This window comes from Macaca fascicularis, chromosome 14 (assembly GCF_037993035.2).
Source record: "Macaca fascicularis isolate 582-1 chromosome 14, T2T-MFA8v1.1".
NCBI classification, from domain to species: Eukaryota; Metazoa; Chordata; class Mammalia; order Primates; family Cercopithecidae; genus Macaca; species Macaca fascicularis.
The window spans coordinates 88,603,357-88,629,432 of NC_088388.1; the positions used below are offsets into that span (position 1 = coordinate 88,603,357).

Here is a 26,076-nt window from a genome sequence, read left to right on the forward strand (position 1 = left end):
TACCTAGTGATTCAGATGAGTTCATATGTGAATCACAGAAAAAACATGGGAAATTCAGAAGATGTGGGGATTTGGCAAGTAGTAGTTGATATGGTTTCATTTTAGCTTCTATCAGTCGCAGAAAAGGGAAATAACTACTGCTCTAGTTAGTACAATGTAAAATCTGCCCAGATCCATTCCTCATCTCCAAATCCCTCCCATTTGAATTGCTGCACTGAGCAAGACCTATACAGTATAATGTTGAAAAGAAGTTTTGATACCAGATATCCTTAACTTTCTTCTGGTCTTGAAGGAAATACCTTTAATTCTTTTTCACCATTAATTATGATATTTACTGTTTTATTTTTCTGGTTATCTTAATGTACATCCTTTCCACGTATACTAAAATTTTTTGCTATATGGATTTATATGAAACACATTTTTCTTTGAGATCAGCATGCAATTTTTCTTTCTGGATCTGAAGATGACATTCAGTGATATTCTAATGTTAGAATAATCTTATATTTTTTGAACTTGTAATATTAGCATTAGAGTTTTAAATTCATATATTGATATATATTCTGTTTATACTCATAGCATGTTTAGTCTGTGTGTTTGCAATCTGTTTGTTGGGCTATAATTTCAATATTATACTTGCCTTCTAAAATGAGTTGGGTTTTTAATATTTTCTGAAATAGGTTTTGTTGTAATTAAATTATCTTTTCCTTTAACCTTTCCAACTCAAGGAAAACCAATTGGCCTTGACTCTATTGTGGAAAATTTTAAACTACTGGTTTAATTTCTTTATTGGTTGTTATATGACTATTTTATGTTATATAATAATTTTTATTGTTTGTTAAATGGCTTTATTGTTTGTCATATGATAATTTTATGTCATATAACAATTTTTATTGTTTGATATATGACTTTATTGTTATATGGCTAGACAACTATACTTTTTTTTTTTTTTTTTTTGACTGAATCTCACTCTATCACCCAGGCTGGAGTGTAATGGCATGGTCTCGGCTCACTGCAATCTCTGCCTCCCTAGTTCAAGCAATTCTTCTGCCTCAGCCTCCCGAGTAGCTGGGACTACAGGCACATGCCACCACACCAGGCAAATTTTTATATTTTTAGTCGAGACATGAGTTCACTATGTTGGCCAGGCTGGTCTTGAACTCCTGACCTCATAATCCACCTGCCTCGGCCTCCCAAAGTTCTGGGATTACAGGAGTGAGCCACCGTGCGTGGCCGATTTTCTTTTCTTTTTTTTTTTTTTTTTTTTTGAGACGGAGTCTCGCTCTGTCGCCCAGGCTGGAGTGCAATGGCCGGATCTCAGCTCACTGCAAGCTCCGCCTCCCGGGTTTACGCCATTCTCCCGCCTCAGCCTCCCAAGTAGCTGGGACTACAGGTGCTCGCCACCTCACTCAGCTAGTTTTTTTGTACTTTTTAGTAGAGACGGGGTTTCACCGTGTTAGCCAGGATGGTCTCGATCTCCTGACCTCGTGATCCGCCCGTCTCGGCCTTCCAAAGTGCTGGGATTACAGGCGTGAGCCACCGCGCCCGGCGTGCGTGGCCGATTTTCTAAAAAATGTATTCTTATTTCAGTTTTTGTAAGTTTTATTTAAAATGCATTTTCCATTTCATGTAAGCTTTCAAATTTATAGTATAGTTGTTCCTGGTATTTTCTTATCTTTTTTAATCTGTTCGGCATCTGTAGATGTGCCTCTTTTTGATAATTGATATTATTTATTTGTACTTTTGCTATATTATTTTCTTATTGCTCCTGAGAGGGATATGTCGAATTTACTAGTGTATCCAAATAATAAAATTTGGCTTTGGCAATCTTTTCTCATCTATCTTTGCTTTATATTTTATTAATTCTGTTCTTGTTTTATAATTACCTCTTTTATCTTCTTTTTGTTTACGTTGCTGTTCTTTGTAAAATCCTCAATAGAATGCTTAATTTACTGATGTTGAGTCTTTCTTCATTTCTAATATGAGTATGTAGAGCCTTAAATTTTCCCTTTATCTTCCCTTTCCACTTCAACTACATCTCATAAATTTGGATTAGGAGTAGTTTAGTTATGATTAGCATCTAAATATTTTTTAATTTCTGTATTTTCTTCTTTGATCCTGGAACTATTTACAAGTCTTTTTTTAAATTCTGAATGTAAACATTGTTCTTGTTGTTTGTTTGATCTGATCTCTAAATTGAATATGTTGAGATCAAATAATGTGGTTTGTAGGACACTAATCCTTTGACAATTGTTGAGGCTTCCTTTGGAGCCTAATATGTGCTCAATTTTTATAAATGTTCTGTGTTTCTTTGGGGAAAACGTGTAATTTGATGGTTGTTTGGGGTAATATTTTATATTTGTACATTAGTTTGAGTTTGTTTATTATTTGGCTGAAATCTCCATTATCCTTAACGTGCTCTCATTTTGTCTGCTTCCTTTATTAATTAGAAATAAATGTTAAATTATCTCACCTCACTATAGTGGTGTCTATGTTATATTATATATATAATTTATAATTTCATAAATTTATGTTATCTATAATTTGGGGACCTATTGTCATATGTAAACAAAATTAGAATTGTTGATGAAATGACAGACTTACACTTATGTAGTAGCCTTCCTTATCTCTTTGTAATGTTATTTGACTTTGCCCTAAAATTTTTTTTAAAGCTAATATTTGTTTGGTATTTCTTTTTCAGTTGTGTTACTTTTAAACTTGCCTAGGTTTATTTCACTCCTTGTCAACTGGTACACAGCTAATTTTATTTAGTCTGACATACTATGCTTTTTAATTATTCTTTTTTCCATTTTCATTTTTTATAATTCTGATATACAATATTTAGGTCACTTTTACCTTCCTCTAGTATGAATTTTACTCTTCCTTTTTTCCCCTAAAGCTTTGGTGTCATAATTCAATCAATGTTTCTACAATATATAAACCTTAGAATACTTTCACTTTCGTTATATATTACCAATTTATATGCATAATTTTAATTCAATCTTGTTTCATAAACTTGAAAACTATGTTTGTTATTATGATAGTAATACATTATTATCATATACAGTCCTCATTTAATTTTTACCACACATTTGCAATATCTTTCCTTTCTGATTCTCTTGCATCATTTTAGAGATTCTTTTAGAGGCTTCATTTGTTGTATGGTATTGTTTTGTTTATTGAACAATATTGTTTACAAATGTTCTTTGTTTTAAGTGAACACCTGTCAATCCAAAACTGTTAAAATTTGGTGGAAAAATGTGTTTTTCATATTCATTCTCAAAGGAAGAATGATTTTGTAGGACACAAATTTGCAGTTTGACAGTAATTGTTGCTCAAAACCAGGGAGACAATATTCTACTGAATTATGGATTCCATTGCTACTGGGTTTTTTTGTTGTTGTTTTTTTGTTTTTTTGTTTTTCTTTTTGAGACGGAGTCTCTCTCTGTTGCCCAAGCTGGAATGAAGTGGTGTAATCTCGGCTAACTGCAACCTCTGCCTCCCAGGTTCAAGCGATTCTCCTGCCTCAGCTTCCCAAGTAGCTGGGACTAAAGGTGTGTGCCACCACACCTGGCTAATTTTTGCATTTTTGGAGAGGAGGTTTTGGTAGAGAGGAAGTTTTGCTCTGGAACTCCTGACCTCAAGTGATCTACCTGCCTCGGCCTCCAAAAAGTGTTGGCATTACAAGCATGAGCTACCGCACCTGGCCTTAACTTTTTTTTTTTTTTTTGAGACGAAGTTTCGCTCTTGTTGCCCAGGCTGGACTGCAGTGGTGCGATCTTGGCTCACTGCAACCTCCACCTCCCAGGTTCAAGTGATTCTCCTGCCTCAGCCACCCAAGTATCTGGGACTACAGGTGCACCATGTCCCGCTAATTTTGCAATTTTAGTAGAGACAGGGTTTCCCCAGGTTGGCCAGGCTGGTCTTGAACTCCCGACCTCAGGAGATTCACCTGCCTTGGCCTCCCAAAGTGCCGATGTTACAGGCATGAGCCACCGTGCCCAGCCTGGCTTTAATTTTTATTTAAATTTTAGTTCAATATCATGTGTATGATACATACCATAAATACAGTCTTTGCAGCTGTAATTTTACTCTGTTCTTTCTGTTGGCTCTTTTCCATAGTACTTTGGAGGTGTTTGTTGATTTTGTGGCTCTGAGTTCTTCTCCCTTAGAATTTGGGAATTCTTTAAAGCTAAGTTGAAGACTGATTCCTCCTGATCATTTCTCTTAGGCCCCAGGGAGCACTACAAACCTGGCACTGCTTTAAAATAAATATTTTAGCTTGAGGCATACTGTATAAATAGTGAATGGAAATTTGCAGGGTTATGAATTATCTGGAACCTTTTTTTCCTGCTTTACCTTAAGCCATTACTTTCCATGGAGCAAGTTTATTTTGAATTTATCCTTAACCCTGAAGGATTTTATTATTATTATTATTATTATTATTATTATTATTTTGTCACCCAGGCTGGAGTGCAGTGGCGGCAATCTCCGCTCACTGCAAACTTGCCTCGCAGGTTCAAGTGATTCTCCTGTCTCAGCCTCCTGAGTAGCTGGGATTACAGGCACATGCCACCACGCCCGGCTAATTTTGTATTTTTAGTAGAGATGGGGTTTCACCATGTTGGTCAGGCTGGTCTCAAGCTCCTGACCATGTGATCCGCCCACCTTGGGCTCCCAGTCTCCCAAAGTGCTGGGATTACAGGCATGAGCCACCGTGCCTGGCCAGGATATTGTTGTACTTAGACCAGCTTTATGCACAGTCTTCTGCTAGATTCCATTATGTGAACCAGTTTTAGACTAACTCCTGAATCCTTTTCATGGGGCCATAGTCTTTGATAGATCCACCTAAGGCAAAGCCAACTTCCATGCTGCCTCTGAGGATTCTTGCTTTCATTTTATTTTTTTGCTTCTGAATATTCCTTACTATTTTTTCAAATTTAATTATAAACTTAAAAAGACATGTATTTGGTTCAGTGTTTTTCATTCTTTTCAGTGCATATGCTGTTCAGAGAATCTAGATATGGCCAGTTGTGGATTCCCCAATCATGTACTTTTTTTAAGTAAATTTAATATTTACTCTGTTCCTAGGTAATTATCTAAGCACTATTATAATGAACGAGATTACCAAACAAAGTTACTTTGTATTTGGGGATTAAAATTTTTCTCCAAAATCAAAAGCTAGTCCTTACAAGTTCTCTCAAGAAATTCATGAGGTTAATTTACTTCTAACCTTCTGTGAAGCAACTACATATTTAGGCTTTTATTTACACTAGCTTGGTATGTATGCCACTTACAAAAAATCAATTTCTAATTCTTCCTTCTATCAGTATACAGGTTATAGTACACAATATTCCTTTCGGAAGAGTATCTTTTTACCTCTTCTGAGCTTTTCTTTCTATCGTACTTACTAATTTCTGATTGTTGTTTTTTGTTTGGTTGATTTTTAGTTATTGGTGGGGGTTTTTAGCTTTGTTTCCTTGAATAGATCTTACCATTTTGAGGACAAAGTCTGTGATTTATTCATCTCATGAATTCCTCACAACTTCTAGCACAGTGCTGGGTATCTGATATTATCATCAAAATCCTGAAGGATTCATTCACCCTCTACTGACATAAAAGATAATATGCATTTGTTTATGTTTGATTATAGTAATCAAACTTTAACTGATTTACTTTTGATTATAATATTTTGTTTCTTTAGATTTTCAACACATCATTATTTGAACCACCTCCTGCAGGATATGAAAATGTTTCGGATATTGTACCACCTTTCAGTGCTTTCTCTCCTCAAGGAATGCCAGAGGTAAAAACACAGTGCAACAAAATAAAAATGACAAAAAGAAGCCTTCCTTCACTTCATACATTCAGCCAATAATTAAAGGGTCATAAAGGGACTTTTGATGTAATCCAATTAATTTTTTCCACATTTAAGTAATGAGAATGTCTTAGTAAGAAGGAGGAATATTGATTATATTTTATTCATAGTATTTTTAAAGATACAATTTACTGCAATGAGATGCACAAATCCCAAATGCACATTTATTGATTTTTGACAAATGCCTACATCTGGATGATCCACACCCCATCAATGTACAGAATATTACTTTTACATCAGAAAATTCCCTTATGCTTCTTCTTAATCAGCTCTACACACCCCAGAGGATATCTTTCTTTGACATTTTTGCCACCATAAATTAGTTTTGCCCATCTAATTTTTCAGTTTTTTGTTCAGGCTATCTGTGTTTTCCTTTGTTGAAACGAGATTCTTAATTTTGATATTGTAAAATTATTTTCCTTATGTTTTTGCACATTGGGCTTTCTTTATTAATATTCTCCTTCTTTATTATTTACAGTGATATAACTGCATCACTTATGTATACCAAAAATTAACAATAATTTTTTAATTAAAAATAGTATTAATATTACCAGATTGAAGCTAAACAGAAATGACCAAATAGTATATGATAGCAGAAAGTATAATGAATCAATTTAATTTAAAATAGGTAAAAAATATAAATTATACTTTAAAAATCTTAAATGAATGTGATCTCTTGAAGAAGTTGAAGTGTGAAGTGTGAAATTGAAGAACACTAAAATGTATTGAGCAGTGAAAAGATTATGTATAAAAAAACAGGTTGACCGGGTGCGGAGGCAGGCGGATCACCTGAGGTCAGGAGTTTGAGATCAGCCTGGCCAACATGGTGAAACCCCATCTCTATGAAAGATACAAAAAAAAATTAGCCAGATGCGGTGGCACACACCTGTAGTCCCAGCTACTCCGGAGGCTGAGACAAGAGAAGGGCGTGAACCCGGGAGGCGGAGTTTGCAGTGAGCCGAGATGGCGCCACTGGATTCCAGCCTGGGCGACAGAGGGAGACTCCGTCTCAGAAAAACAAAACAAAACAAAAAACAGTTAAACCGTTTATGTTTCTGGATGAGAAAACATCATGTTATAGGGAGAAGATTACACCTAAATTAGTGGGTAGGTTTACTACATACCCAATTAAAATCTTCCAAATAATTTTTGGACTTTGACATTACTATTAATCATAAGAAAGAGTTATAAAGATCATTGTCTCTTATTTCCTTCAAAGGGACTTAAAATCTTCCAGATCAATGGCTAAATAGAAAGAGCACACATGTTGTATGGGTTTGCTGTTTATGTTCAAATATCAGATGAGTTTGCTGATCGGTGTTCCTCACTGGATCATCTGTAACCCAGTGGAGTGTTAATTCTTTCAAAACTATGTGTGTCCATATGTGTGTTTAAAACATTTCACGGGCCGGGCGGCGGTGGCTCACACCTGCAATCCCAGCAGTCTGGGAGGCTGAGGCGGGCGGATCATGAGGTCAGTAGATCGAGACCATTCTGGCTAACACGGTGAAACCCTGTCTCTACTAAAAATACAAAAAAGTTAGCCAGGCGTGGTGGCGGGCGCCTGTAGTCCCAGCTACTCGGGAGGCTGAGGCAGGAGAATGGCGTGAACCCGGGAGGTGGAGCTTGCAGTGGGCCGAGATCGCAACTCCTGACCTCAGGTGATCCGCCTGCCTCCGCATCAGGCCCACCTGTTTTTTTATACATAATCTTTTCACTGCTCAATACATTTCAGTGTTCTTCAGTTTCACACTTCACACTTCAAGTTTTTCAATAGATAACAGTCATTTAAGATTTTTAAAGTACATTTCATATTTTTTAGCTATTTTAAATTATTATTTAAATTTATGCACTTCAGCCTGGGCGACAGAGCTAGACTCCATTTCAAAAAAAAAAAAAAAAAATTCACGATTTCACGATCAGTAATCTTTGAATTTACGTCTGAATCCTGTGGAATAGGAAATATGGGACTCTGCTTTATGATGTTTAAAATTAGCAGTTTGCAGTGTTGATAAAATATAGCCTATTCTAGTGGTTCTCAAGCTTTAGTGTCTGTCACAATAATCTGGATGGCTTTAAAACACAGATTTTGGTTTCCACTTCCTAAGTTTAATGGGGTGGAGCCTTAGAGTTTGTGCTTGTAACAAGTGTGATATTGTTTCTGAGGGTTCAAGGACCATCTTTGAGAATCACTGGTTTTGCCTCCCAATTCTATCTCTATAAATAAGAGTTAGGGAGATGGAAGCTTAAGGAAACAAAGAAAATTCCAGGCTAAGAGTGCAAGATTCTATTTATTCACAGTCATAGAACAATGGATGGTACAGTGTAAATTGTACAAGAAGGTCTTTGTCTAAAAACAAAGCTCTTTTCTAACTCACAGTGACAACTTGCATTTGAGAAGTGCTGAGAGGGAATATCTGTCACACTTGTTTTCATTTTCAAAGTTTACTCTCATTTTTAAGCTAATATCTTTTTCAGCTTTCTCTCCCTCACAATTTGTTTTGTGAGGATTGCTGATATATCAAAGGACAGCCATATTTAGAGACATTTAAAGGTATAGTCTCCTCAAAGTTATATTAAGGATAAATTTCATGTAGGATACTTACACTAAAAAAATTATTTTGCTGAAATCAAATTGGTTAATGACTTTGTAGCCACAGTTAAAATAGAATAAGAGTGTGCTCCAGAGAGGGCTAACAATGATAAATCAGAAATATAGTGTTGTGATTAATAGTGCATTATGTTGCATTGGTCTTAGGAAGAAATACAAGAGCTAAATGTAATCCTTTTACATTTAGGCAAATATTCGAATGTCAGTTTCCCAATTAGATTCACATTTTATTTAATATTACACCCACTTAAGCTCCAGTTCACCATTTGTATACTCTATTTAAATGCTTTTTATTTTTTTCTATACTACTTATCACCTTTTAATATAATGTATGCTTTGCTTAGTTATTAAATTTAATGCTCATTATCGTATTGTCTCATCCACGTTACAGGAAATCCCCAACTTAAGATGGCTACTTAAAATTTTTTGACTTTATGATGGTGCAATAGCCATACTCATTCAATCCACTTCTCAACTTACCATGAGGTTATGTCTGGATAAACCCATTATAAATTGAAGATATCCTAAGTCAAAAACACACTTTAGACATATAATTATTTTCAACTTAGGTGAGTTTAATAAGACGTAATCCCATTGTGACTGAAGGACGACCTGCAGTGTAAGTTCCTTCAAGGGCAGAGATTTGTTGCATTACATAGGGCACTGCGTAACACATGATAGATCTTCACCAATTTGTGAAATGAATCCTAGAATCAGCTTGGAGACAATTCTATTTTAATATCTCATATATATTTGTTGTGTACATGCTATGAAAAATGTAGTCAAAAAGGGAAACAATAGCCAAAATAAAAATGATAGGATTTTGGAAATCATCTGGGACAGGGCTTTCAAACTGGGCTGTGTAAAGACTTTCCAAAGGCAAGCATGACAAGGTTTTAAAGAGATCAGTTTCCAGATCATCAATTACCCTGTGTACTTTTTCATGGTATTGAAAGCTAGCCTGTCATGTGGTCCTGCTCCCTATTTACAAGCATTTTCATCTTATTTTACAAATGAAAAACATCTCCCACCCATTCTAAGTCAATATGAAGCATTTCTATGTGTTGTAAAAATCTCTGGGGCTCCAAAAAAAGAGACAATTAGAAATATTGTTTTCAATGTTAAGATAACGAATGATTCTAACAGCTGGGTAACAAATTCTTAGCAATTCAAAGTTTACAATTGAGCAAAATTAAAGGTAAACTCAATTGAGTTTCCAGCTAATATCATTAAAATACACTTGTATGAAAGATCAACTTGTGATTTTCAGATTATAACTTGAAAGAAGTTTAAATAAGTTAGTGACAATTCCATAACAAATCTTTCATTCCTATCCAAGTTTTCTCAGAACTTACTGTAAAAACAGTAAATGTAAATTGAACTGTTGTTGCTGATCTATCTCATTCTAGCAATAATTTGTTCACTTACTGAACAAATGTGTTAAGATAATGCTTCACTGTCCCACTCATTGCATTAAGATATATTTCTAATCAAGTATTATGGTTATTCATTATTTATAAGAATTGCAATGATGTTGTTAGATTTAATTTGATACTACTAGTAATTACAATTATAACTTTATCCTTTTTTTTTTTTTTTTTGAGACCAAGTCTTTCTCTGTCGCCCAGGCTGGAGTGCATTAGTATGATCTCAGCTAACTGCAACCTCCACCTCCCGTGTTCAAGAAATTCTCGTGACTCAGTCTCCAAGTAGCTGGGATTACAGGCACTTGCCACCACACCCAGCTGCTTTTTATGTTTTTAGTAGAGATGGGTTTTCACTATGTTCGCCAGGCTGGTCTTGAACTCCCAACCTCAAGTGATCTGCCCACCCCAGCCTCCTAAAGTGCTGGGATTACAGGCATGAGCCACCATGGCTGGCCTATAATTATAACTTACTCCTGAAGCTGTTTCTTAACACAATCTGTCACAAAAATAAATACTTCTTTTAAAAAATTGACTTATATAGATATACTGATTCAAGGAAATTTGACAGTGATTAATAAAAGACTTTCAAGCATACCCATATTTAAGGTAATAGATTCTGGAATGAAATTTAGAATGCTAGTTGATAATTATGGAGTGTTCTCTTGGGATCAACATCTGTGAGGAGAGCTGGATTAGGCAGAGGGAGAAGTCACCCTGCAATGCCAGCTCAAGGATAGCCTTGGCTAAGCCTATAAGGAGGTCTGGAATAGTTTCTCAGAATTGTCCTATGTTAGACTGAGATGTCCAGGTCTGTATACCCTCACATCAATCAGTCACTGAATGTGTGGCATTCTAGGAAGGGACATGACCTTGAGCAAGGGGGCTGTCTATAGCTGAGGCAATCCTTGAAGGGGCTGACAGATGAAGGTTGTCTGCAGAGAGCCTTCCCTGCAGCTGGAGCAAAAAGTCCCTCATTGACCGTGAACCTGGACAGCTCATCCTAGTGCCCAGTACAAATATATTTTACTTTACAGTAAAATTCTGTGGAGGAAGGTGGACCATATACAAGTTCAAGGAAAAAAAAAAGAGATGACAAAATTTTGACTGTAAAGAAGAGCATGTTCATGTATTTTTTAAAATTGATGATGTTGAATAGTAAATAAATATAGTTTTTAAATTCCTTTGGATTGATATAAAAGTTATATACAATTTCATCTAAAAATGTTAATATTTATAGTAAGCCAGATATTGCATGCTTTGCAGCTACTTAAAGGTATGATAAAACATTTAAAATTTTAGATGAAGGGGTACATCGCCAACATTAATTTAGGGAACAGGTGAGCAAAAAAAGCTTGGAAGGTCACTGATTTAATCTAGCAGGTCATTTAGCAAATGAGAATATTGAGACTCGAATATGATATAAGATTTGCACATCATCACATTAATGATTGAAATTAGACCTATAAACCAGTGATGTTACCTGTCTATTTTTCTTTACTTGGTAGTTGTTAAGAACCATTAAACTGCTCCCTGTGAACACACTCTGAAGAAAGGAAAGATCTCATTAAGGGCTTCTGAGCCTAGGGTATCTGGACCCCTTCAGGTTGCGTGCCGCAATGTGTATATGTATAATACTTTTCTGTGGGAGAGTGCTTCTGTAGCTTCAGCTTCATAGCCACTAAATGTGGGACAAATACAAACAAATATTACTTAATTCATATACTTCTAGCCCATCTAATTCCATTCTCAATTTAAATTCATTTTTCCCATGAATCTCTTCTTCGGAGCTCATACATTTCTGACCCTCTTGTGTGCTCTAACCTCCTCCTTCTTTCAAAAATGTCCAACAGTCCCCATGCAGAAAAACCTCCTTGTTTTACATCTGACTTACATGAAGTCATTCCTGATCTCAACAGGGCGATCTAGTGTATGTTAACTATGCACGAACTGAAGACTTCTTTAAATTGGAACGGGACATGAAAATCAATTGCTCTGGGAAAATTGTAATTGCCAGATATGGGAAAGTTTTCAGAGGAAATAAGGTAAAAAATCATCTTTTTTTCCTCTCCCTCATAGTGGGTTTTACATGTGTAGAATCATTTTCTTAAAACTTTATGAATATGATGATTTTCTTGTATTCTGTGATGTGCCCATGTTACAGAAAGGTCAGCATAAAGCTTACATTTACTAGGTTATATCCCAGAGTTGAATTTGATCATTGGAATTTGGCCAGTGCAGATGGTTAGGGTGAACAGAACAAATTTTTCTGTGCTTACAGGTTATGCCTGTGGCCTACAAAGAAACATGCACTGGGTTTATTATTAAGTTTCAGTATTTTTGTTTTAAATATTTTCTACAAAAATATTTACTAAATTAAATTGTAGTATGAATTGTTATAAATAATGAGGGAAAACAGTTTACACATAGCAAATTTAAATATTACTGTCATTTTATTAGTTAATAAATATATTTTTCTTTTTAGTGGGAAATTAACTTTTAAAAAATTCCCTTTTGACTATAGAACAAATAGGAATTTGGCCTGTGGGATCTACTTGCTTATTATACTTCTAAGCTAGAGGAAGGAAAAAGCAAATACTCACTACCACTAATAAGAACATTACCAAATCTGACGCTCTGAGGATTTCTGGAGCTTATAGTAGCAAAAAGAAAAGGGAAATTCTCTCTGAGATATTCTTTGTCGTAGGCCTAATGACAAAAGTTGGAAGATAAAGTTCTACTACTTATTTAAGTGTAATATTGAAAACTAATGTTACCGAATCTGGAACAACCAGTTTAAAATAAAGAAAGACACTGTGTTTTCTAGGTTAAAAATGCCCAGCTGGCAGGGGCCACAGGAGTCATTCTCTACTCAGACCCTGCTGACTACTTTGCTCCTGGGGTAAAGTCTTATCCAGATGGTTGGAATCTTCCTGGAGGTGGTGTCCAGCGTGGAAATATCCTAAATCTGAATGGTGCAGGAGACCCTCTCACACCAGGTTACCCAGCAAATGGTGAGTGATCAATCCTTGAATGTAACAGGAAACTTAACATTTGAAAGAGACTTTATTATAGAATTTCCTTTGGCACAATGGACTAAGCATGTCTTTTTTTATTCTCTTTGCATTTAAGAATGAAAGAATTTTGAGCTCTAAAATGATTGGTTCAGGTCCCTTACCCCGTTATTTGGAAACTTGGGCCTGGTGGGTTTTCGAATTCAGACTTTTTCAGATATTTAAAAAACATTATGGTGTTACACATATACCATAACTTGCATAACAGTGATGTAGGGGCCTGGGACAGAATATGAGGAAAAAGCATATAAATATTTTTGCTGCAGAGTGTATGAATACTTACACTAAGTAGTAAGTGGGGGGTGGGGAATAAGGAATATAAACAGGCTTATGTCTGCTCAAGTTGAATTTTGCTTTCAAATGAATTCAGCTCAGATCAGGTTTTGCTGTTAAATAAATTCCCCCCAGATTTACAAATTTCACAGTGTTTTTGGATTTCACTGTTGTGGGTAAGGGACAGGAGAGCAGAAGTTCCATAAACTTGTTAAATGGCCAATTTAGGATATAGAGCCCAGGAAATGCATATTGCTTCATTGCTATAAGATAACAGAGATAACTTTAAAAGAGTATTTCCTAAATGGCAGCATTTTACTTGCATTAACAACCCTAAAGCTAGGGGATGTTATTATCTCTTATTTGACAGGGGAGGAAAGTGAGACTAGAAGTCAGCCCAAGATCACCCCTCCTCTAAATGAGCAGTTGGATTCAAATTCAGACAGTCTGGCTCACAGAGTCCATATACTAGTCCTGTGCTGAAAGGCTCCCCTGTAAAACATTAACAAAGGGAGCTGATTTATTTTGAATGTGCTCAACTATTTGATGATGTTTACAAAAATCTGTGATCATTAAGTTTGTGTGGTTTAAAGCTAACTAAATTTTTAAAACTTGTGTGAAATACTTTGCCAAGTTATCTGTGATGTTTACATCTTCATCTGGTTTTACTCTTAAATCATAGACTCCTGTAAAGATTATATATATATATATATTTTTTTGGTTTTGTAAATCTTAGAATGTAATATATTGTCAGAATTTTTTTTTCTTTTTTAAAAAATGATACATATTACCTTATAGCAAAATTACATAAATATACCTGAACTTTATTTACTCCACCTTTTTATTTCCAAGTTTTAAAAAATGCAGCTTAGCCTAAGCTTTATTAGTTATGCAAAGTCAAAATAATGAAAATAAAATGAGATTAACTGGAATGTTTCCGTTGATTTTCTTCAGATTTGAATGATGGTATTTTAGGGGGAAAATTATGTTATTTCTATGAGACTAATGTTTATTGAATTATTTTTTTTGTGCCCTATACATTTTTATTTTCCTTCTAATTTTACTTTTTATTACGGCATAATTCTAACATATATGAAAGTAGAGACAGTTATCAACATGTTGTCAACCTTGTTTTATTTATCATTCCAATTTTTTGCTATTATTCTAGAGAATTTGAAAACAAATCCCACACAACATATTATTATGTCATTTTATGCACAGAAAGAATACGGATTTGCAGTTACCTAAGTTTCTTATTAGATTGTTTTAAAAACACAGAAAAAAAAAAAGGAAAAACAGCTCTAATTTTTCTTAAATCTGAAGAAATGATAGAATGTGTGTGCTTATTTTGAGGTAGAGTTTACATGCAATGAAATACATAGATCTTAAGAGTTCAGTTCAATAAATTCTGCAAATTGCATGTGTTTATGTCACTAAAAATAGGATATAAGGGCATTTCCATCACTCTGGAAAGTTCTTTTGTACCCCTTTCTGGTCGATTTTCTCTGTGTCCCCTAGAAGCAATCACTTTCTAATATCTAGCATCGTGTATTAGTTTGCCTGGGTTTGAACTTCAAGTAAATGGAATCAAACAGTAGATTTTTTTTTTAAAGCTTTGTTTATTTCAGTGTAGTAATTTGAGATTTTCCATCACATTGTATGTATTAGTTTTTTTCTTTTGATGATTGAGTAGCATTCCATTGTGGGATTATACTATGGATTGTTTATTCATTCTTCTGTTAGAAACCTGAACTTTGTCTAATATTTGGCTAATATAAATGTGACTGTTATGAACAATTTTGTACATGTCTTCTTGTGGGCATGTGCTCATCTTTCTAGAGTAAATACTCAGGAGTGGAATTGCTGTGCCGTAGTGTACATTTCTGCTTGACATTGCTTTTCAAAAGAGTTATCTTAAGTGATTGTATAATTTTAGACTAGACTCACACAAGCAATGTATGGGGATTTCAGTTGCTCCGCATTCTCGCTAATATTTGAACTGTTAATCTGTTTTACTTTAACAATTCTAGCAAATGTGACATTAGAATGTATTTAATGTGATTTACAGAGAACCATTTGAATGAAACTGAGTTTTTACTGGAAATATGGCAATTTTTTTTTTCTCAGAATATGCTTATAGGCGTGGAATTGCAGAGGCTGTTGGTCTTCCAAGTATTCCCGTTCATCCAATTGGATACTATGATGCACAGAAGCTCCTAGAGTAAGTTCGTAAGAAACAATGGATGGCTGTTTGGGTAATTTTCATTATTGATAGTTTTCAAATGTTAGCCTTTTATCTCCATTTTTTTAGTACTTAAATTTTCCAACATAGGTGCTCCTTGTAATTTTATCACTATAAAATAGAGTAGTGGTTCTGTTCTGGAATTTAGTATGTACGTGAGTATCTAGTGTATGACACCCATGAAAATGAGCCTTTCAGATATGTAACTGCAGGGAACCTAATTGATCAATTGCTCCAGATGCTGTGCTTTAAAACCCCACTCTATTTGTGTCAAGACCATGCTTCCTGTAGCTCTTCTCAGGCAATGACTGAGTGTGGCAAGGATACTACTACAGGCCTGCTTCTGGAAGGCATGGGACTCCTCTGATGCAAAAGTTTAACCCAGGGACTCCCTGATAGCCTGGCTCAAATAGATACTGCACCCAACACTTCTCTTTCTTTTCCTCCTCCCTTTTTCCTTTATTCAATATTAGACCTACCTTGCAGTCTAAGGATTTTCTCAGGGTTTCCTAGCTCTCTCCTCATTTTCCACACATGCTTTTCCCTAGTAAATCTCTTACTCATGTGTTCCTCTAAGTCTGAGAGGACCCAGAATTACACACTATGAGAGCCACTTCCATTTTGTTTATATCTCTATTCTTCTTCTCCTTCTGCTTTCATTATCGAAATTTTCTGCTTTCATTATCAAAACTTTCCCAGATTTGTTCCACTTAACCTGGCATTGGAACTGTTTCCTCTTTCCTGTGCTTCTTTCTCCCATTGCCATGTCCTTTTTTTTTTTTTTTTTTTTTTTTTTTTTGAGACAGAGTCTCACTCTGTTGCCCAGGCTGGAGTACAGTGGTACGATCTTGGCTCACTGCAACCCCCACCTCCTGGGTTCAAGCAATTCTCCTGCCTCAGCCTCCTGAGTAGCTGGGATTACAGGCGCCCACCACTATGCCCGACTGATTTTTGTATTTTTAGTAGAGATGGGGTTTCACCATGCTGGTCAGGCTGGTCTTGAACTCCTGATCTCAGGTGATCCGCCCACCTCAGCCTCCCAAAGTGCTGGGATTACAGGCGTGAGTTACCGTGCCCAGCCAGCATTATTCTTTAGAGGTGAGAGAACACTGGCTTTTCTAAAAGTGAAATTGATAGATACCAAAGCATCTGGCCAGTTAGTCCCTTTTCTTCTTTGAGTTCAAGCATTTCTTAATCATTTTATTCCAATATTTATGAGGAAGCACTTTTTGACCTAGGACAAGGCACTCAGTTTCAGAGGTGAGGAGCCAGACATCTGGGGAGTAGGATGCATCGGTTCAATTTAAGGGCAGATTGAGAAAGTACCCTGGTCTTTCTTCCTTGGGGCTATAAACTTTACTACATTGTTTAAGATTCAGAACACAGGCACAACTTTTGATAGCACCATAGACTATGCATTTGCCTAAAAATATGTACAAATAAAGACTAAGTATTCATGATATTTAAAAGATAAAACTCATTTTAGCATTACTTGTAATAGTGGAAAACTGTAGACAACACAGATCTTCAACAATTGATATGTACTCAAATATTAATGACTATGATAGTAAATGAAGTGATTAAAAGATATTATATGTTGTACCAGAATAATTAATAATATAGAAAAATGCTTATGATATACTATTGAGTGAAGAAAAGCAAATTTCAAAACTATATATATATATATATATATAGTATTATCTCAGTTTTATAAAAATTTAAAACATGGGGCTGGGCGCTGTGGCTCATGCTTGTAATCCCAGCACTTTGGGAGGCCGAGGCAAGTGGATCATGAGGTGAAGAGATGGAGACCATCCTGGCCAACATGGTGAAACCCCGTCTGTACTAAAAATACAAAACTTAGCTGGGCATGGTGGTGATTGCCTGTAGCCCCAGCTACTCGGGAGGCTGAGGCAGGAGAATCGCTTGAACCTCGGAGGCAGAGATTGCAGTGAGCCGAGATCACGCCACTGCACTCCAGCCTGGGTAACAGAGTGAGACTCAGTCTCAAAAAAAACAAAAAAAGTAAAACATGAACCTGTATTATCTTTGTAATTAGAAAAAAAGGATGCATAATATCATGGAATTAGATGTGAGATTTATTTAAATGTTTTCAATTTGGTCTGGTTTACTAGGTCAATATCAGCTGTGCTCTGATTGTGTAATGGAATTACCTGATTGAAAAATTACAAATGTAATTCATCTGACATTACTGTGTCAGCCTCTGTAAGCCATTTTACAAATACAATCACCGTTAATAACATAACTTTCATGGAAAAGTGCATTTTACATTCAAAATTTCATAATTAAAAATAGGCATTTCTATTTATCCACTTTCTAAGCCATAATGAAATAGTCCATGTAAGTGTAATTTAGTTTTTAAAAATTGTTTAAAAGAACATATGGTTTGCTTATGAATTTCACTGTGAAAATTTACTCTCTTTGCACATGTGCCTTGGGAGTGTGCCAAGCTACTCAACTCTCAGGTTCTCTCAAGTCGGTAGCAGTTTAGCATTGTGCATTAAATAGAAAAGACAGTGTTTTACAAATGGAATATATCATGAAATAAAAGTTTATTAATACATGTGTGAGAAAACGAGGAGAGATATAAAGTTATATAATGGTCCAAGAATGCTGAGAACTTAAATAAAAAATTGATGAAATGTGAGTGATGGTAAAAACTTTATGTTGACTTGAGTGGGAGAGAAAGGAGACACCATGTATGTTTTTTCCTATTTTTCTTTACATATATACTGAACACAGTGTGATTATGCGGTTTTAATTTGTCTTCTAGAGTAACTTCTAGGATGATAATTATAGTGCCAACAGTAACAGTAATAGCAGGTATCCTGCATGGAGTGCTAATTATGCTTTAGCACTTACTGTTGTGCTAAATGCTTTACATACATCTCCTTAATTAACCTATAAAACAACTATATGAGTTAGTATTGTGATACTCATTTTAACCAATGTTCAGAGAGTAAGTGAGAGAGCCAGGACCCAAATTCATGTCTGATGCAAAAGATACTTTGGTAAACACTATTTACTCCCTACTCAACTAAACAAGCATTTAGTAGCCACCTCTATTGATTATAGTGTTGTCTCATTCTTATGTCTCTGCTCAGGAGACCTTTAATGTCTTCTCACAGCCCACTCACTCAAGGAACATTTATAGAATGACTTTTATATTTCAGCCACTGCAGTAAAGGTAAGAATTAGGTAAAGATAGTAGTAATATACTCTCCTGTATTCTTGATTTTAGTAATTACAGTCTTCCCTTTTTAACTTGGTCAGTCTAATGATTTGCTAATTTTGTTGATCTTTTTTTAATTTTTTATTATTATACTTTAAGTTCTAGGGTACATGTGCACAATGTGCAGGTTTGTTACATATGTATACATGTGCCATGTTGGTGTGCTGCACCCATTAACTCATCATTTACATTAGGTATATCTCCTAATGCTATCCCTCCCCCCACCCCCCTCCTCACAATAGGCCCCGGTGTGTGATGTTCCCCTTTCCGAGTCCAAGTGATATCATTGTTCAATTCCCACCTATGAGTGAGAACATACGGTATTTGGTTTTCTGTTCTTGCGATAGTTTGCTGAGAATGATGGTTTCCAGCTGCATCCATGTCCCTACAAAGGACAGGAACTCATCCTTTTTTATGGTTGCATCGTATTCCATGGTGTATATGTGCCACATTTTCTTAATCCAGTCTGTCACTGATGGACATTTGGGTTGATTCCAAGTATTTGCTATTGTGAATAGTGCCACAATAAACATACGTGTGCATGTGTCTTTATAGCAGCATGACTTATAATCCTTTGGGTATATCCCCAGTTATGGTAGGGCTGGGTCAAATGGTATTTCTAGTTCTAGATCCTTGAGGAATCGCCACACTGTTTTGCACAATGGTTGAACTAGTTTACAGTCCCACCAACAGTGTAAAAGTGTTCCTATTTCTCCACATCCTCTCCAGCACCTGTTGTTTCCTGACTTTTTAATGATTGCCATTCTAACTGTTGTGAGATGGTATCTCATTGTGGTTTTGATTTGCATTTCTCTCATGGCCAGTGATGATGAGCATTTTTTCATGTGTCTGTTGGCTGTATGAATGTCTTCTTTTGAGAACTGTCTGTTCATATCCGTTGCCTACTTTTTGATGGGGTTGTTTGTTTTTTTCTTGTAAATTTGTTTGAGTTCTTTGTAGGTTCTGGATATTAGCCCTTTGTCAGATGAGTAGATTGCAAACATTTTCTCCCATTCTGTAGGTTGCCTGTTCACTCTGATGGTAGTTTCTTTTGCTGTGCAGAAGCTCTTTAGTTTAATGAGATCCCATTTGTCAATTTTGGCTTTTGTTGCCATTGCTTTTGATGTTTTAGACATGAAGTCCTTGCCCATGCCTATGTCCTGAATACCTAGGTTTTCTTCTAGGGTTTTTATGGTTTTAGGTCTAACATTTAAGTCTCTAATCCATCTTTTTAAAGAATCACCCTTTGTTTCATTGATTTTCTCTATTCTCTATTTTATTATTTCTCTTTCAATCTTTGTAATTTTCTCTCTTACGCTTTCTGAGTTTAGTTTAGTTTTCTTTGTCCAGTTTATTAAGGTGAAAGCTTAGCTTACTGATTTGAGATTGTTCTATATAGGTGTTTACAGCTATGCATTTTCCTTTAAGCACTGCTTTTGCTGCATCTCATAAGTATTGGTACATTGTGTTGTCATTTTTATTCATCTCAAAGCATTTTTAAATTGTATTTCAGAGAATTTTTCTTTGACCCATTGGTTATTTAGGAGTTAGTTGTTTAATTTCCATGTATTTGTGAATTTCCTAAATTTACTTTTGTTATTGATTGCTAAATTCCTTTTATTGTGGTTGGATTAGTAAAAGAAGTATATGAGTAATAAAATGATTGTATAATTTCAACCTTTTAAATTTATCCAGACTCATTTTACAGCCATGATTTATTATGAAAAGTGCTCCATGTGCACTTGAGTTACACTGTTTTTCAATTTCTTTCTCAAGGAAAGTTAGCCATTTTATATCCCAGCCAGAATAGTCATCATGCCTTACTTACCCTTGCTCTTTGCTTGCCCGCCTCTGTGCCTGGAATGCTCTTCACCCTCATTTTTCCATGCCCAGCCATTATTCATCCTTTAAAATCCAGATCAAGTGAAACCTTCTTTAGAAAGTAATTCCTGATCTCCAAGCTGAATCAAGCTTTCTTTTGTCCACATTTTTTAGAACTTTACCTTTGATCTGTCATGTTCTGTTTTATATTATGATTGGTTTTATATGTATTTTCTTCTGAGTGATTTATAAACTCTTTGGTGGAAAGACTGAGTCTTGTATATATTTATATTTTTTAGTGAATAAAACACAGTGCCTTAAACATAGTAGACAACAAATCTTCTCCAAATGGTCAAAATTGATATACTACAAGATACAGAATTATAAACTCAATACTGTCTGTACATTAATTACTGGGCATCTACAGTCTACCAAATATGTTCAGAGACATTTTCCAACGTTTATTTGTACTTTCTAATATTTTTGTGGTTTGAAATTTTAATATTCAACTTTTAAATATTTGTGGAATTTATTTTTTATTTATAAAGTGAGAAAAGGACCTAAAGAGATTTATACCTCAGTAACATTTTTCACCTGAAACTTCTATTCTCCACGTATGTGTATTGTTTTTTTCATTGGTATATTAGATTCTTATATATAACTATTATTATGTTCTCTTCTAGTCATTTGTTTACCTCTCCTTGTGGGGACACTACAATCATGGCTTTGTATTATATTGTTTTATGGGAATATGGACTATTAATTTTTATTTTGAAAAGGAAATACATTTACAAAGTTCACAATTCAAAGGGATTTATAGTAAAGTTTTCCTCTCATCCATTTACACCCCCAAAGCAACTGATGTTATTAGTTTATAGTATATTAGCATAGCTCTCTGCTGCAGAGAGAGGTCCTGGAAAAAAGTGTGTTGCTGGTCCACTGCAAAATGCAGAGGGTTTTATAGATGAGATGGTGAAGAGGTGATGTCTGATTTATATAAGTCATGGAAAAACTGGTTAGACCAGGTGTGTCATTTGCATAGGGTGTGAATTTCTGGTAGCCCCACCCTAATCTTTTATTATTCAGGTAAGCTTTCTGCCTGAGCTGTGCCATGTTGCTCATTTCTCTGTTACTGTGCATGTGGTAACAAAAACAGGGAAGATGGACCCTCCATATGTACATGCCTGGCCCCCAGGTAATAGCCTTTTTTTTTTTTTTTTTTTTGAGATAGAATTTTGCTCTTGTTGCCCAGGCTGGAGTGCAATGACATTATCTTGCCTCACCGCAGTCTCTGCCTCCTGGGTTCAAGTGATTCTCCTGCCTCAGCCTCCTGAGTAGCTGGGATTACAGGCATGTGCCGCCACCACACCCAGCTAATTTTTTTTTTTTTTTTTTTTTTTTTTTAGTAGAGATGTGGGTTCTCCATGTTGGTCAGGCTGATCTCGAACTCCCGACCTCAGGTGATCCGCCCTCCCAAAGTGCTGGGATTACAAGCGTGAGCCACCGCGCCTGACCGCAGGTAGCCCTTTTCTATTGGCACAGCTGCCGGCATTCCCCTGCACTTTTCAGCTTGCTAATCTATGTTTGCAGCTACATTTTTCAGGCTGCTTTTTGTTAGAAAAAATAGTAATAATTTCTTGGGCTACTTTTTGTTAGAAGGGAAGCTCTGCCAAGGACTCTGTTGCCCCCATTGTCTGGAGTATTCATTTAACGGGAACAAAATGCCCGTGGTAGGCCCAAAGAAGTCTGTTTTTGCCTTACAGCTGAATTTTTATAAAAATGTAGTTACAATTAAGGTAGAGGTTATTCAGTTTGAACAGTCTTTTAAGTTTGTCTGGAAACACATTCGTCTCTCAGTAGCTATTTAGTAAAAGTATATTGTTTTACATGCCCCAATCAAGAATAAGTTAATCCATCATCTCAATACAGTAAAGGCAGATATGCTGAAGTGAAACTACAAGAACCCCACCATTTCATAAACATTACCATGTTTTCTTTCTCAGTAATCTGCTGAAAGATAACCAGGGACCATGGCATGTACTGAGTGATCTGCCTGAATCTTTATTTCTGAATTTTAAAAAATAGCGTTGAAGTTTTTAGGGGCTTCTGAAATGAAATCCTTTCAAAAGAAAGGATCCTCCTGTCTTCTTAGTAGATGTGTATGAAAGTACTTTGTAAAAAATAACTATATACCAGTGAGACAAATAACAATGGAAAAATTCAGAGAGTTAGACATCAAGCTCTTTCTTCAGCACATGCTCTGGAAAGCACTTTTAGATTTACTACTAGATACTGGTAACACAGATCAAATTCTTATCAATAATTTGAATCTTAATTATACCATTTACTAGTTGCATGACTTTGGGCATGTTATCTAATCTCTAAGCCTCCTGTGCCCCATCTGTGAAGTGGAGGAAGCAATTCCTCAGAATTGTGGTAAGGTTTAAATGACATATTATATTCAAAGCACTTTGTACTCATTAAAGATATTATGAGCAGATTCTCAATAAAATGAATCCATTAACATTTTAATGTGTTACTTCAGGGTTTTTTTTGTGGCTAATCACGTTTTTTTGTGTCCAACAGAAAAATGGGTGGCTCAGCATCACCAGATAGCAGCTGGAGAGGAAGTCTCAAAGTGCCCTACAATGTTGGACCTGGCTTTACTGGAAACTTTTCTACACAGTTAAGAGACTATTTTAATTTTAACTCTTTTAAGGGGGAGCCTTAAAGAAAAAAATACTAGGCCGGGCGCGGTGGCTCACGCCTGTAATATGAGCACTTTGGGAGGCCGAGGTGGGAGGATCACGAGGTCAGGAGATTGAGACCATCCTGGCTAACAATGTGAAACCCTGTCTCTACTAAAAATAGAAAAAAATAGCCGGGCGGTGGCGGGCGCCTGTAGTCCCAGCTACTCGGGAGGCTAAGGCAGGAGAATGGCGCTAACCCGGGAGGCGGAGCTTGCAGTGAGCTGAGATTGCGCCAGGGAGGCGGAGCTTGCAGTGAGCTGAGATCGCGCCAGTGCACTCTAGCCTGGGCGACAGAGCCAGACTCCATCTCAAGAAAAAAAAAAAAAGAAAAGAAAAAATACTATAGAGGATGACAGAAAAAGTAAAGTTTATGTAATACCAGCAGGAAACAAAACTGCAAGTTAGAACCAGTGTAATTTTTGTCTGTGAACAATTAGACATCTTTAAACAAGATTGAAGATTTAAAAATTATGGGTGTTGTTGGAACTCAGAAAATGGATAACCCAAAGTATGGTGTTCTGGCATGCTGAGCACTTTGAACTAGAGGATAAAAGTCCTTAAATGCAGCTTCAGAATCAATAGTTCTGACCTCCTACTTCACCCTACAAGAGCAGAGTGGAAGTTTCTCTCTGAAGTTCCCTTATCTGAAGCTCCTGTAGAAGGAAGACAATGACTTTCTTTCCCCTCCCTGAAATTTTATTGACCAGGGAAGATTGAACTCATATAATAGGAAGGAAGACTGAGGCATATCACTTTACACAGGCCTTGTCACAGCTGTTGACTGTTCTCTAGTTCCATTCAAGTTCCAAAGAGAATTATTTACAAACTATTGCCTGCTCTTCGGGTCCATTTAACTCTCTTGAAAACCGTTTACCATCCCTCAAAACCACCTGCAGTCCCCCACTTCCCCCTCCCCTGTGAAGAGGGTGCCAGTTAAACTTCAGCCATTTGGCCTTTGTTTGAGTCTCACATTTTGTTTGGCTCCTATATACACTGGTGTGTTAATCAGTTTGTTAATCAGTTTTTTCTCCTGTTAATCAATTTTCAGTTTATTTGACCAGATTTGAACCTTCAAAGGCAGAGGGGAAAATTCCCTTAACCCTTACAGTGTTAATCTGTTAACCAGTTTTGTTTTTTTTTTTTAAAGAATGTCTTTTATCTTTGCATTAGAAAAGTCAAGATGCACATCCACTCTACCAGTGAAGTGACAAGAATTTACAATGTGATAGGTACTCTCAGAGGAGCAGTGGAACCAGGTAAAGGAATCATTTGCTTAGCAAATATTGATCAAGTAACTGCTATGTGCTGGATACTGCCAACCTCTGGGAGTGCAAAGTGAATCAAAACAAACAAACAAACGAACAAAGAAAACCAGTGGAACTCACCTAAAAACAAAATAAATAAATATGAAATAATTTTGTATTGTGGTACAGGTGGTGAAGAAAAGTGAATGTTTGGTGCTAGGCTGGGCAGATGACCAAGGTGAATGATAAATTGTGCAGGCCTCAATTAAAGGATCAAGGGAAGCAGGGTAGGGAAAGATGCATTTTTTTCTGAGTTTTCTGAATTTTTTTTTTTTACTACATATTTTGCATAGGGAAATATCTTCATGATAACTATTAACATCTATGTAAAATATCACACTCTTAGAAAATTAAGATAATCTTGTGGTAATGAATCCTTTACATAGTTTTATTTTCCACAACTAAAGCCACTGATAAAATATATGGACATATGATTTCCATAGAAGCTCGGATGATCTACTAATTAATACATTTTTTTTTTTTTTTTTTTTGTGAGACGGAGTCTCGCTCTGCCACCCAGGCTGGAGTGCAGTGGCCGGATCTCAGCTCACTGCAGGCTCCGCCTCCCGGGTTCACGCAATTCTCCTGCCTCAGCCTCCCCAGTAGCTGGGACTACAGGCGCCCGCCACCTCGCCCAGCTAGTTTTTTTTTTTTTGTATTTTTTAGTAGAGACGGAGTTTCACCGTGTCAGCCAGGATGGTCTCGATCTCCTGACCTTGTGATCCGCCCGCCTCGGCCTCCCAAAGTGCTGGGATTACAGGCTTGAGCCACCGTGCCCGGCCTAATTAATACATTTTATACATAGTCTTAGTTCATGAAGCCTCAGTTTCTTATGAACTATTTGGTTCCATATTTCTTACCAAAACAGATACTATTAAATGTATATTAAACATATTAATTGCATGTTTCTTATGAGCAGTGATTTATTTTAGATCAAGAATATTGATATCCTTGTCGTCTGCATATTCTAATGAGTACTAAGCAATATATAAGTGGCTATTATAGAATAATACTGAGTACCTATTTTGTGCCAGCTCTGTGATAAGCATTGGAGATGGGGAGACAAAAGAAGACACAGACCCGAGACAAAGAGCTCACAGTTTGTGAAGGGAGCCATATACTTAAGGGTGATCAGTGCTTTATTACTCCTGAGAGCAGGGTAGGCAGAGAAATTCCCTCTTCTATAGAAAATAAAAAAGGTTCATAGAGGGAGAACATATTTGAGCTGTACCTTAAAAACTGAATAGAAAGAATAGGAATTGGAGAACTTCCTATGTGGCCACTATGTTCTCTTATTTTGAATAAATTAGAAAGTGGTAAGTTAGGTAAGAGAGGAGTAATAGAGAATTACAAAAAATGTGAATAAGGATAACATTAAGCTTTCTTAATTACTTATATGTAGTACTTATAATTATAGTAATACATTGAAATATATATTTGCTTTATCAC

General features: G+C 36.0%; 1 protein-coding gene across 4 annotated transcripts in view; it reads left to right on the top strand.

The window, feature by feature from the left end:
- Positions 1–26,076, top strand: part of FOLH1 (folate hydrolase 1) — a 66,140-nt gene that overhangs the window by 12,091 nt on the left and 27,973 nt on the right. For all 4 annotated transcript variants that reach the window (XM_065528842.2, XM_045371207.3, XM_005579322.4 and 1 more), the window contains 6 exons: positions 5,702–5,803; positions 11,830–11,955; positions 12,738–12,924; positions 15,385–15,478; positions 23,160–23,258; positions 24,494–24,579. In XM_065528842.2, the coding sequence (XP_065384914.1) occupies positions 5,702–5,803; positions 11,830–11,955; positions 12,738–12,924; positions 15,385–15,478; positions 23,160–23,258; positions 24,494–24,579 (694 nt within the window). The remainder of the gene's footprint in view (positions 1–5,701; positions 5,804–11,829; positions 11,956–12,737; positions 12,925–15,384; positions 15,479–23,159; positions 23,259–24,493; positions 24,580–26,076) is intronic.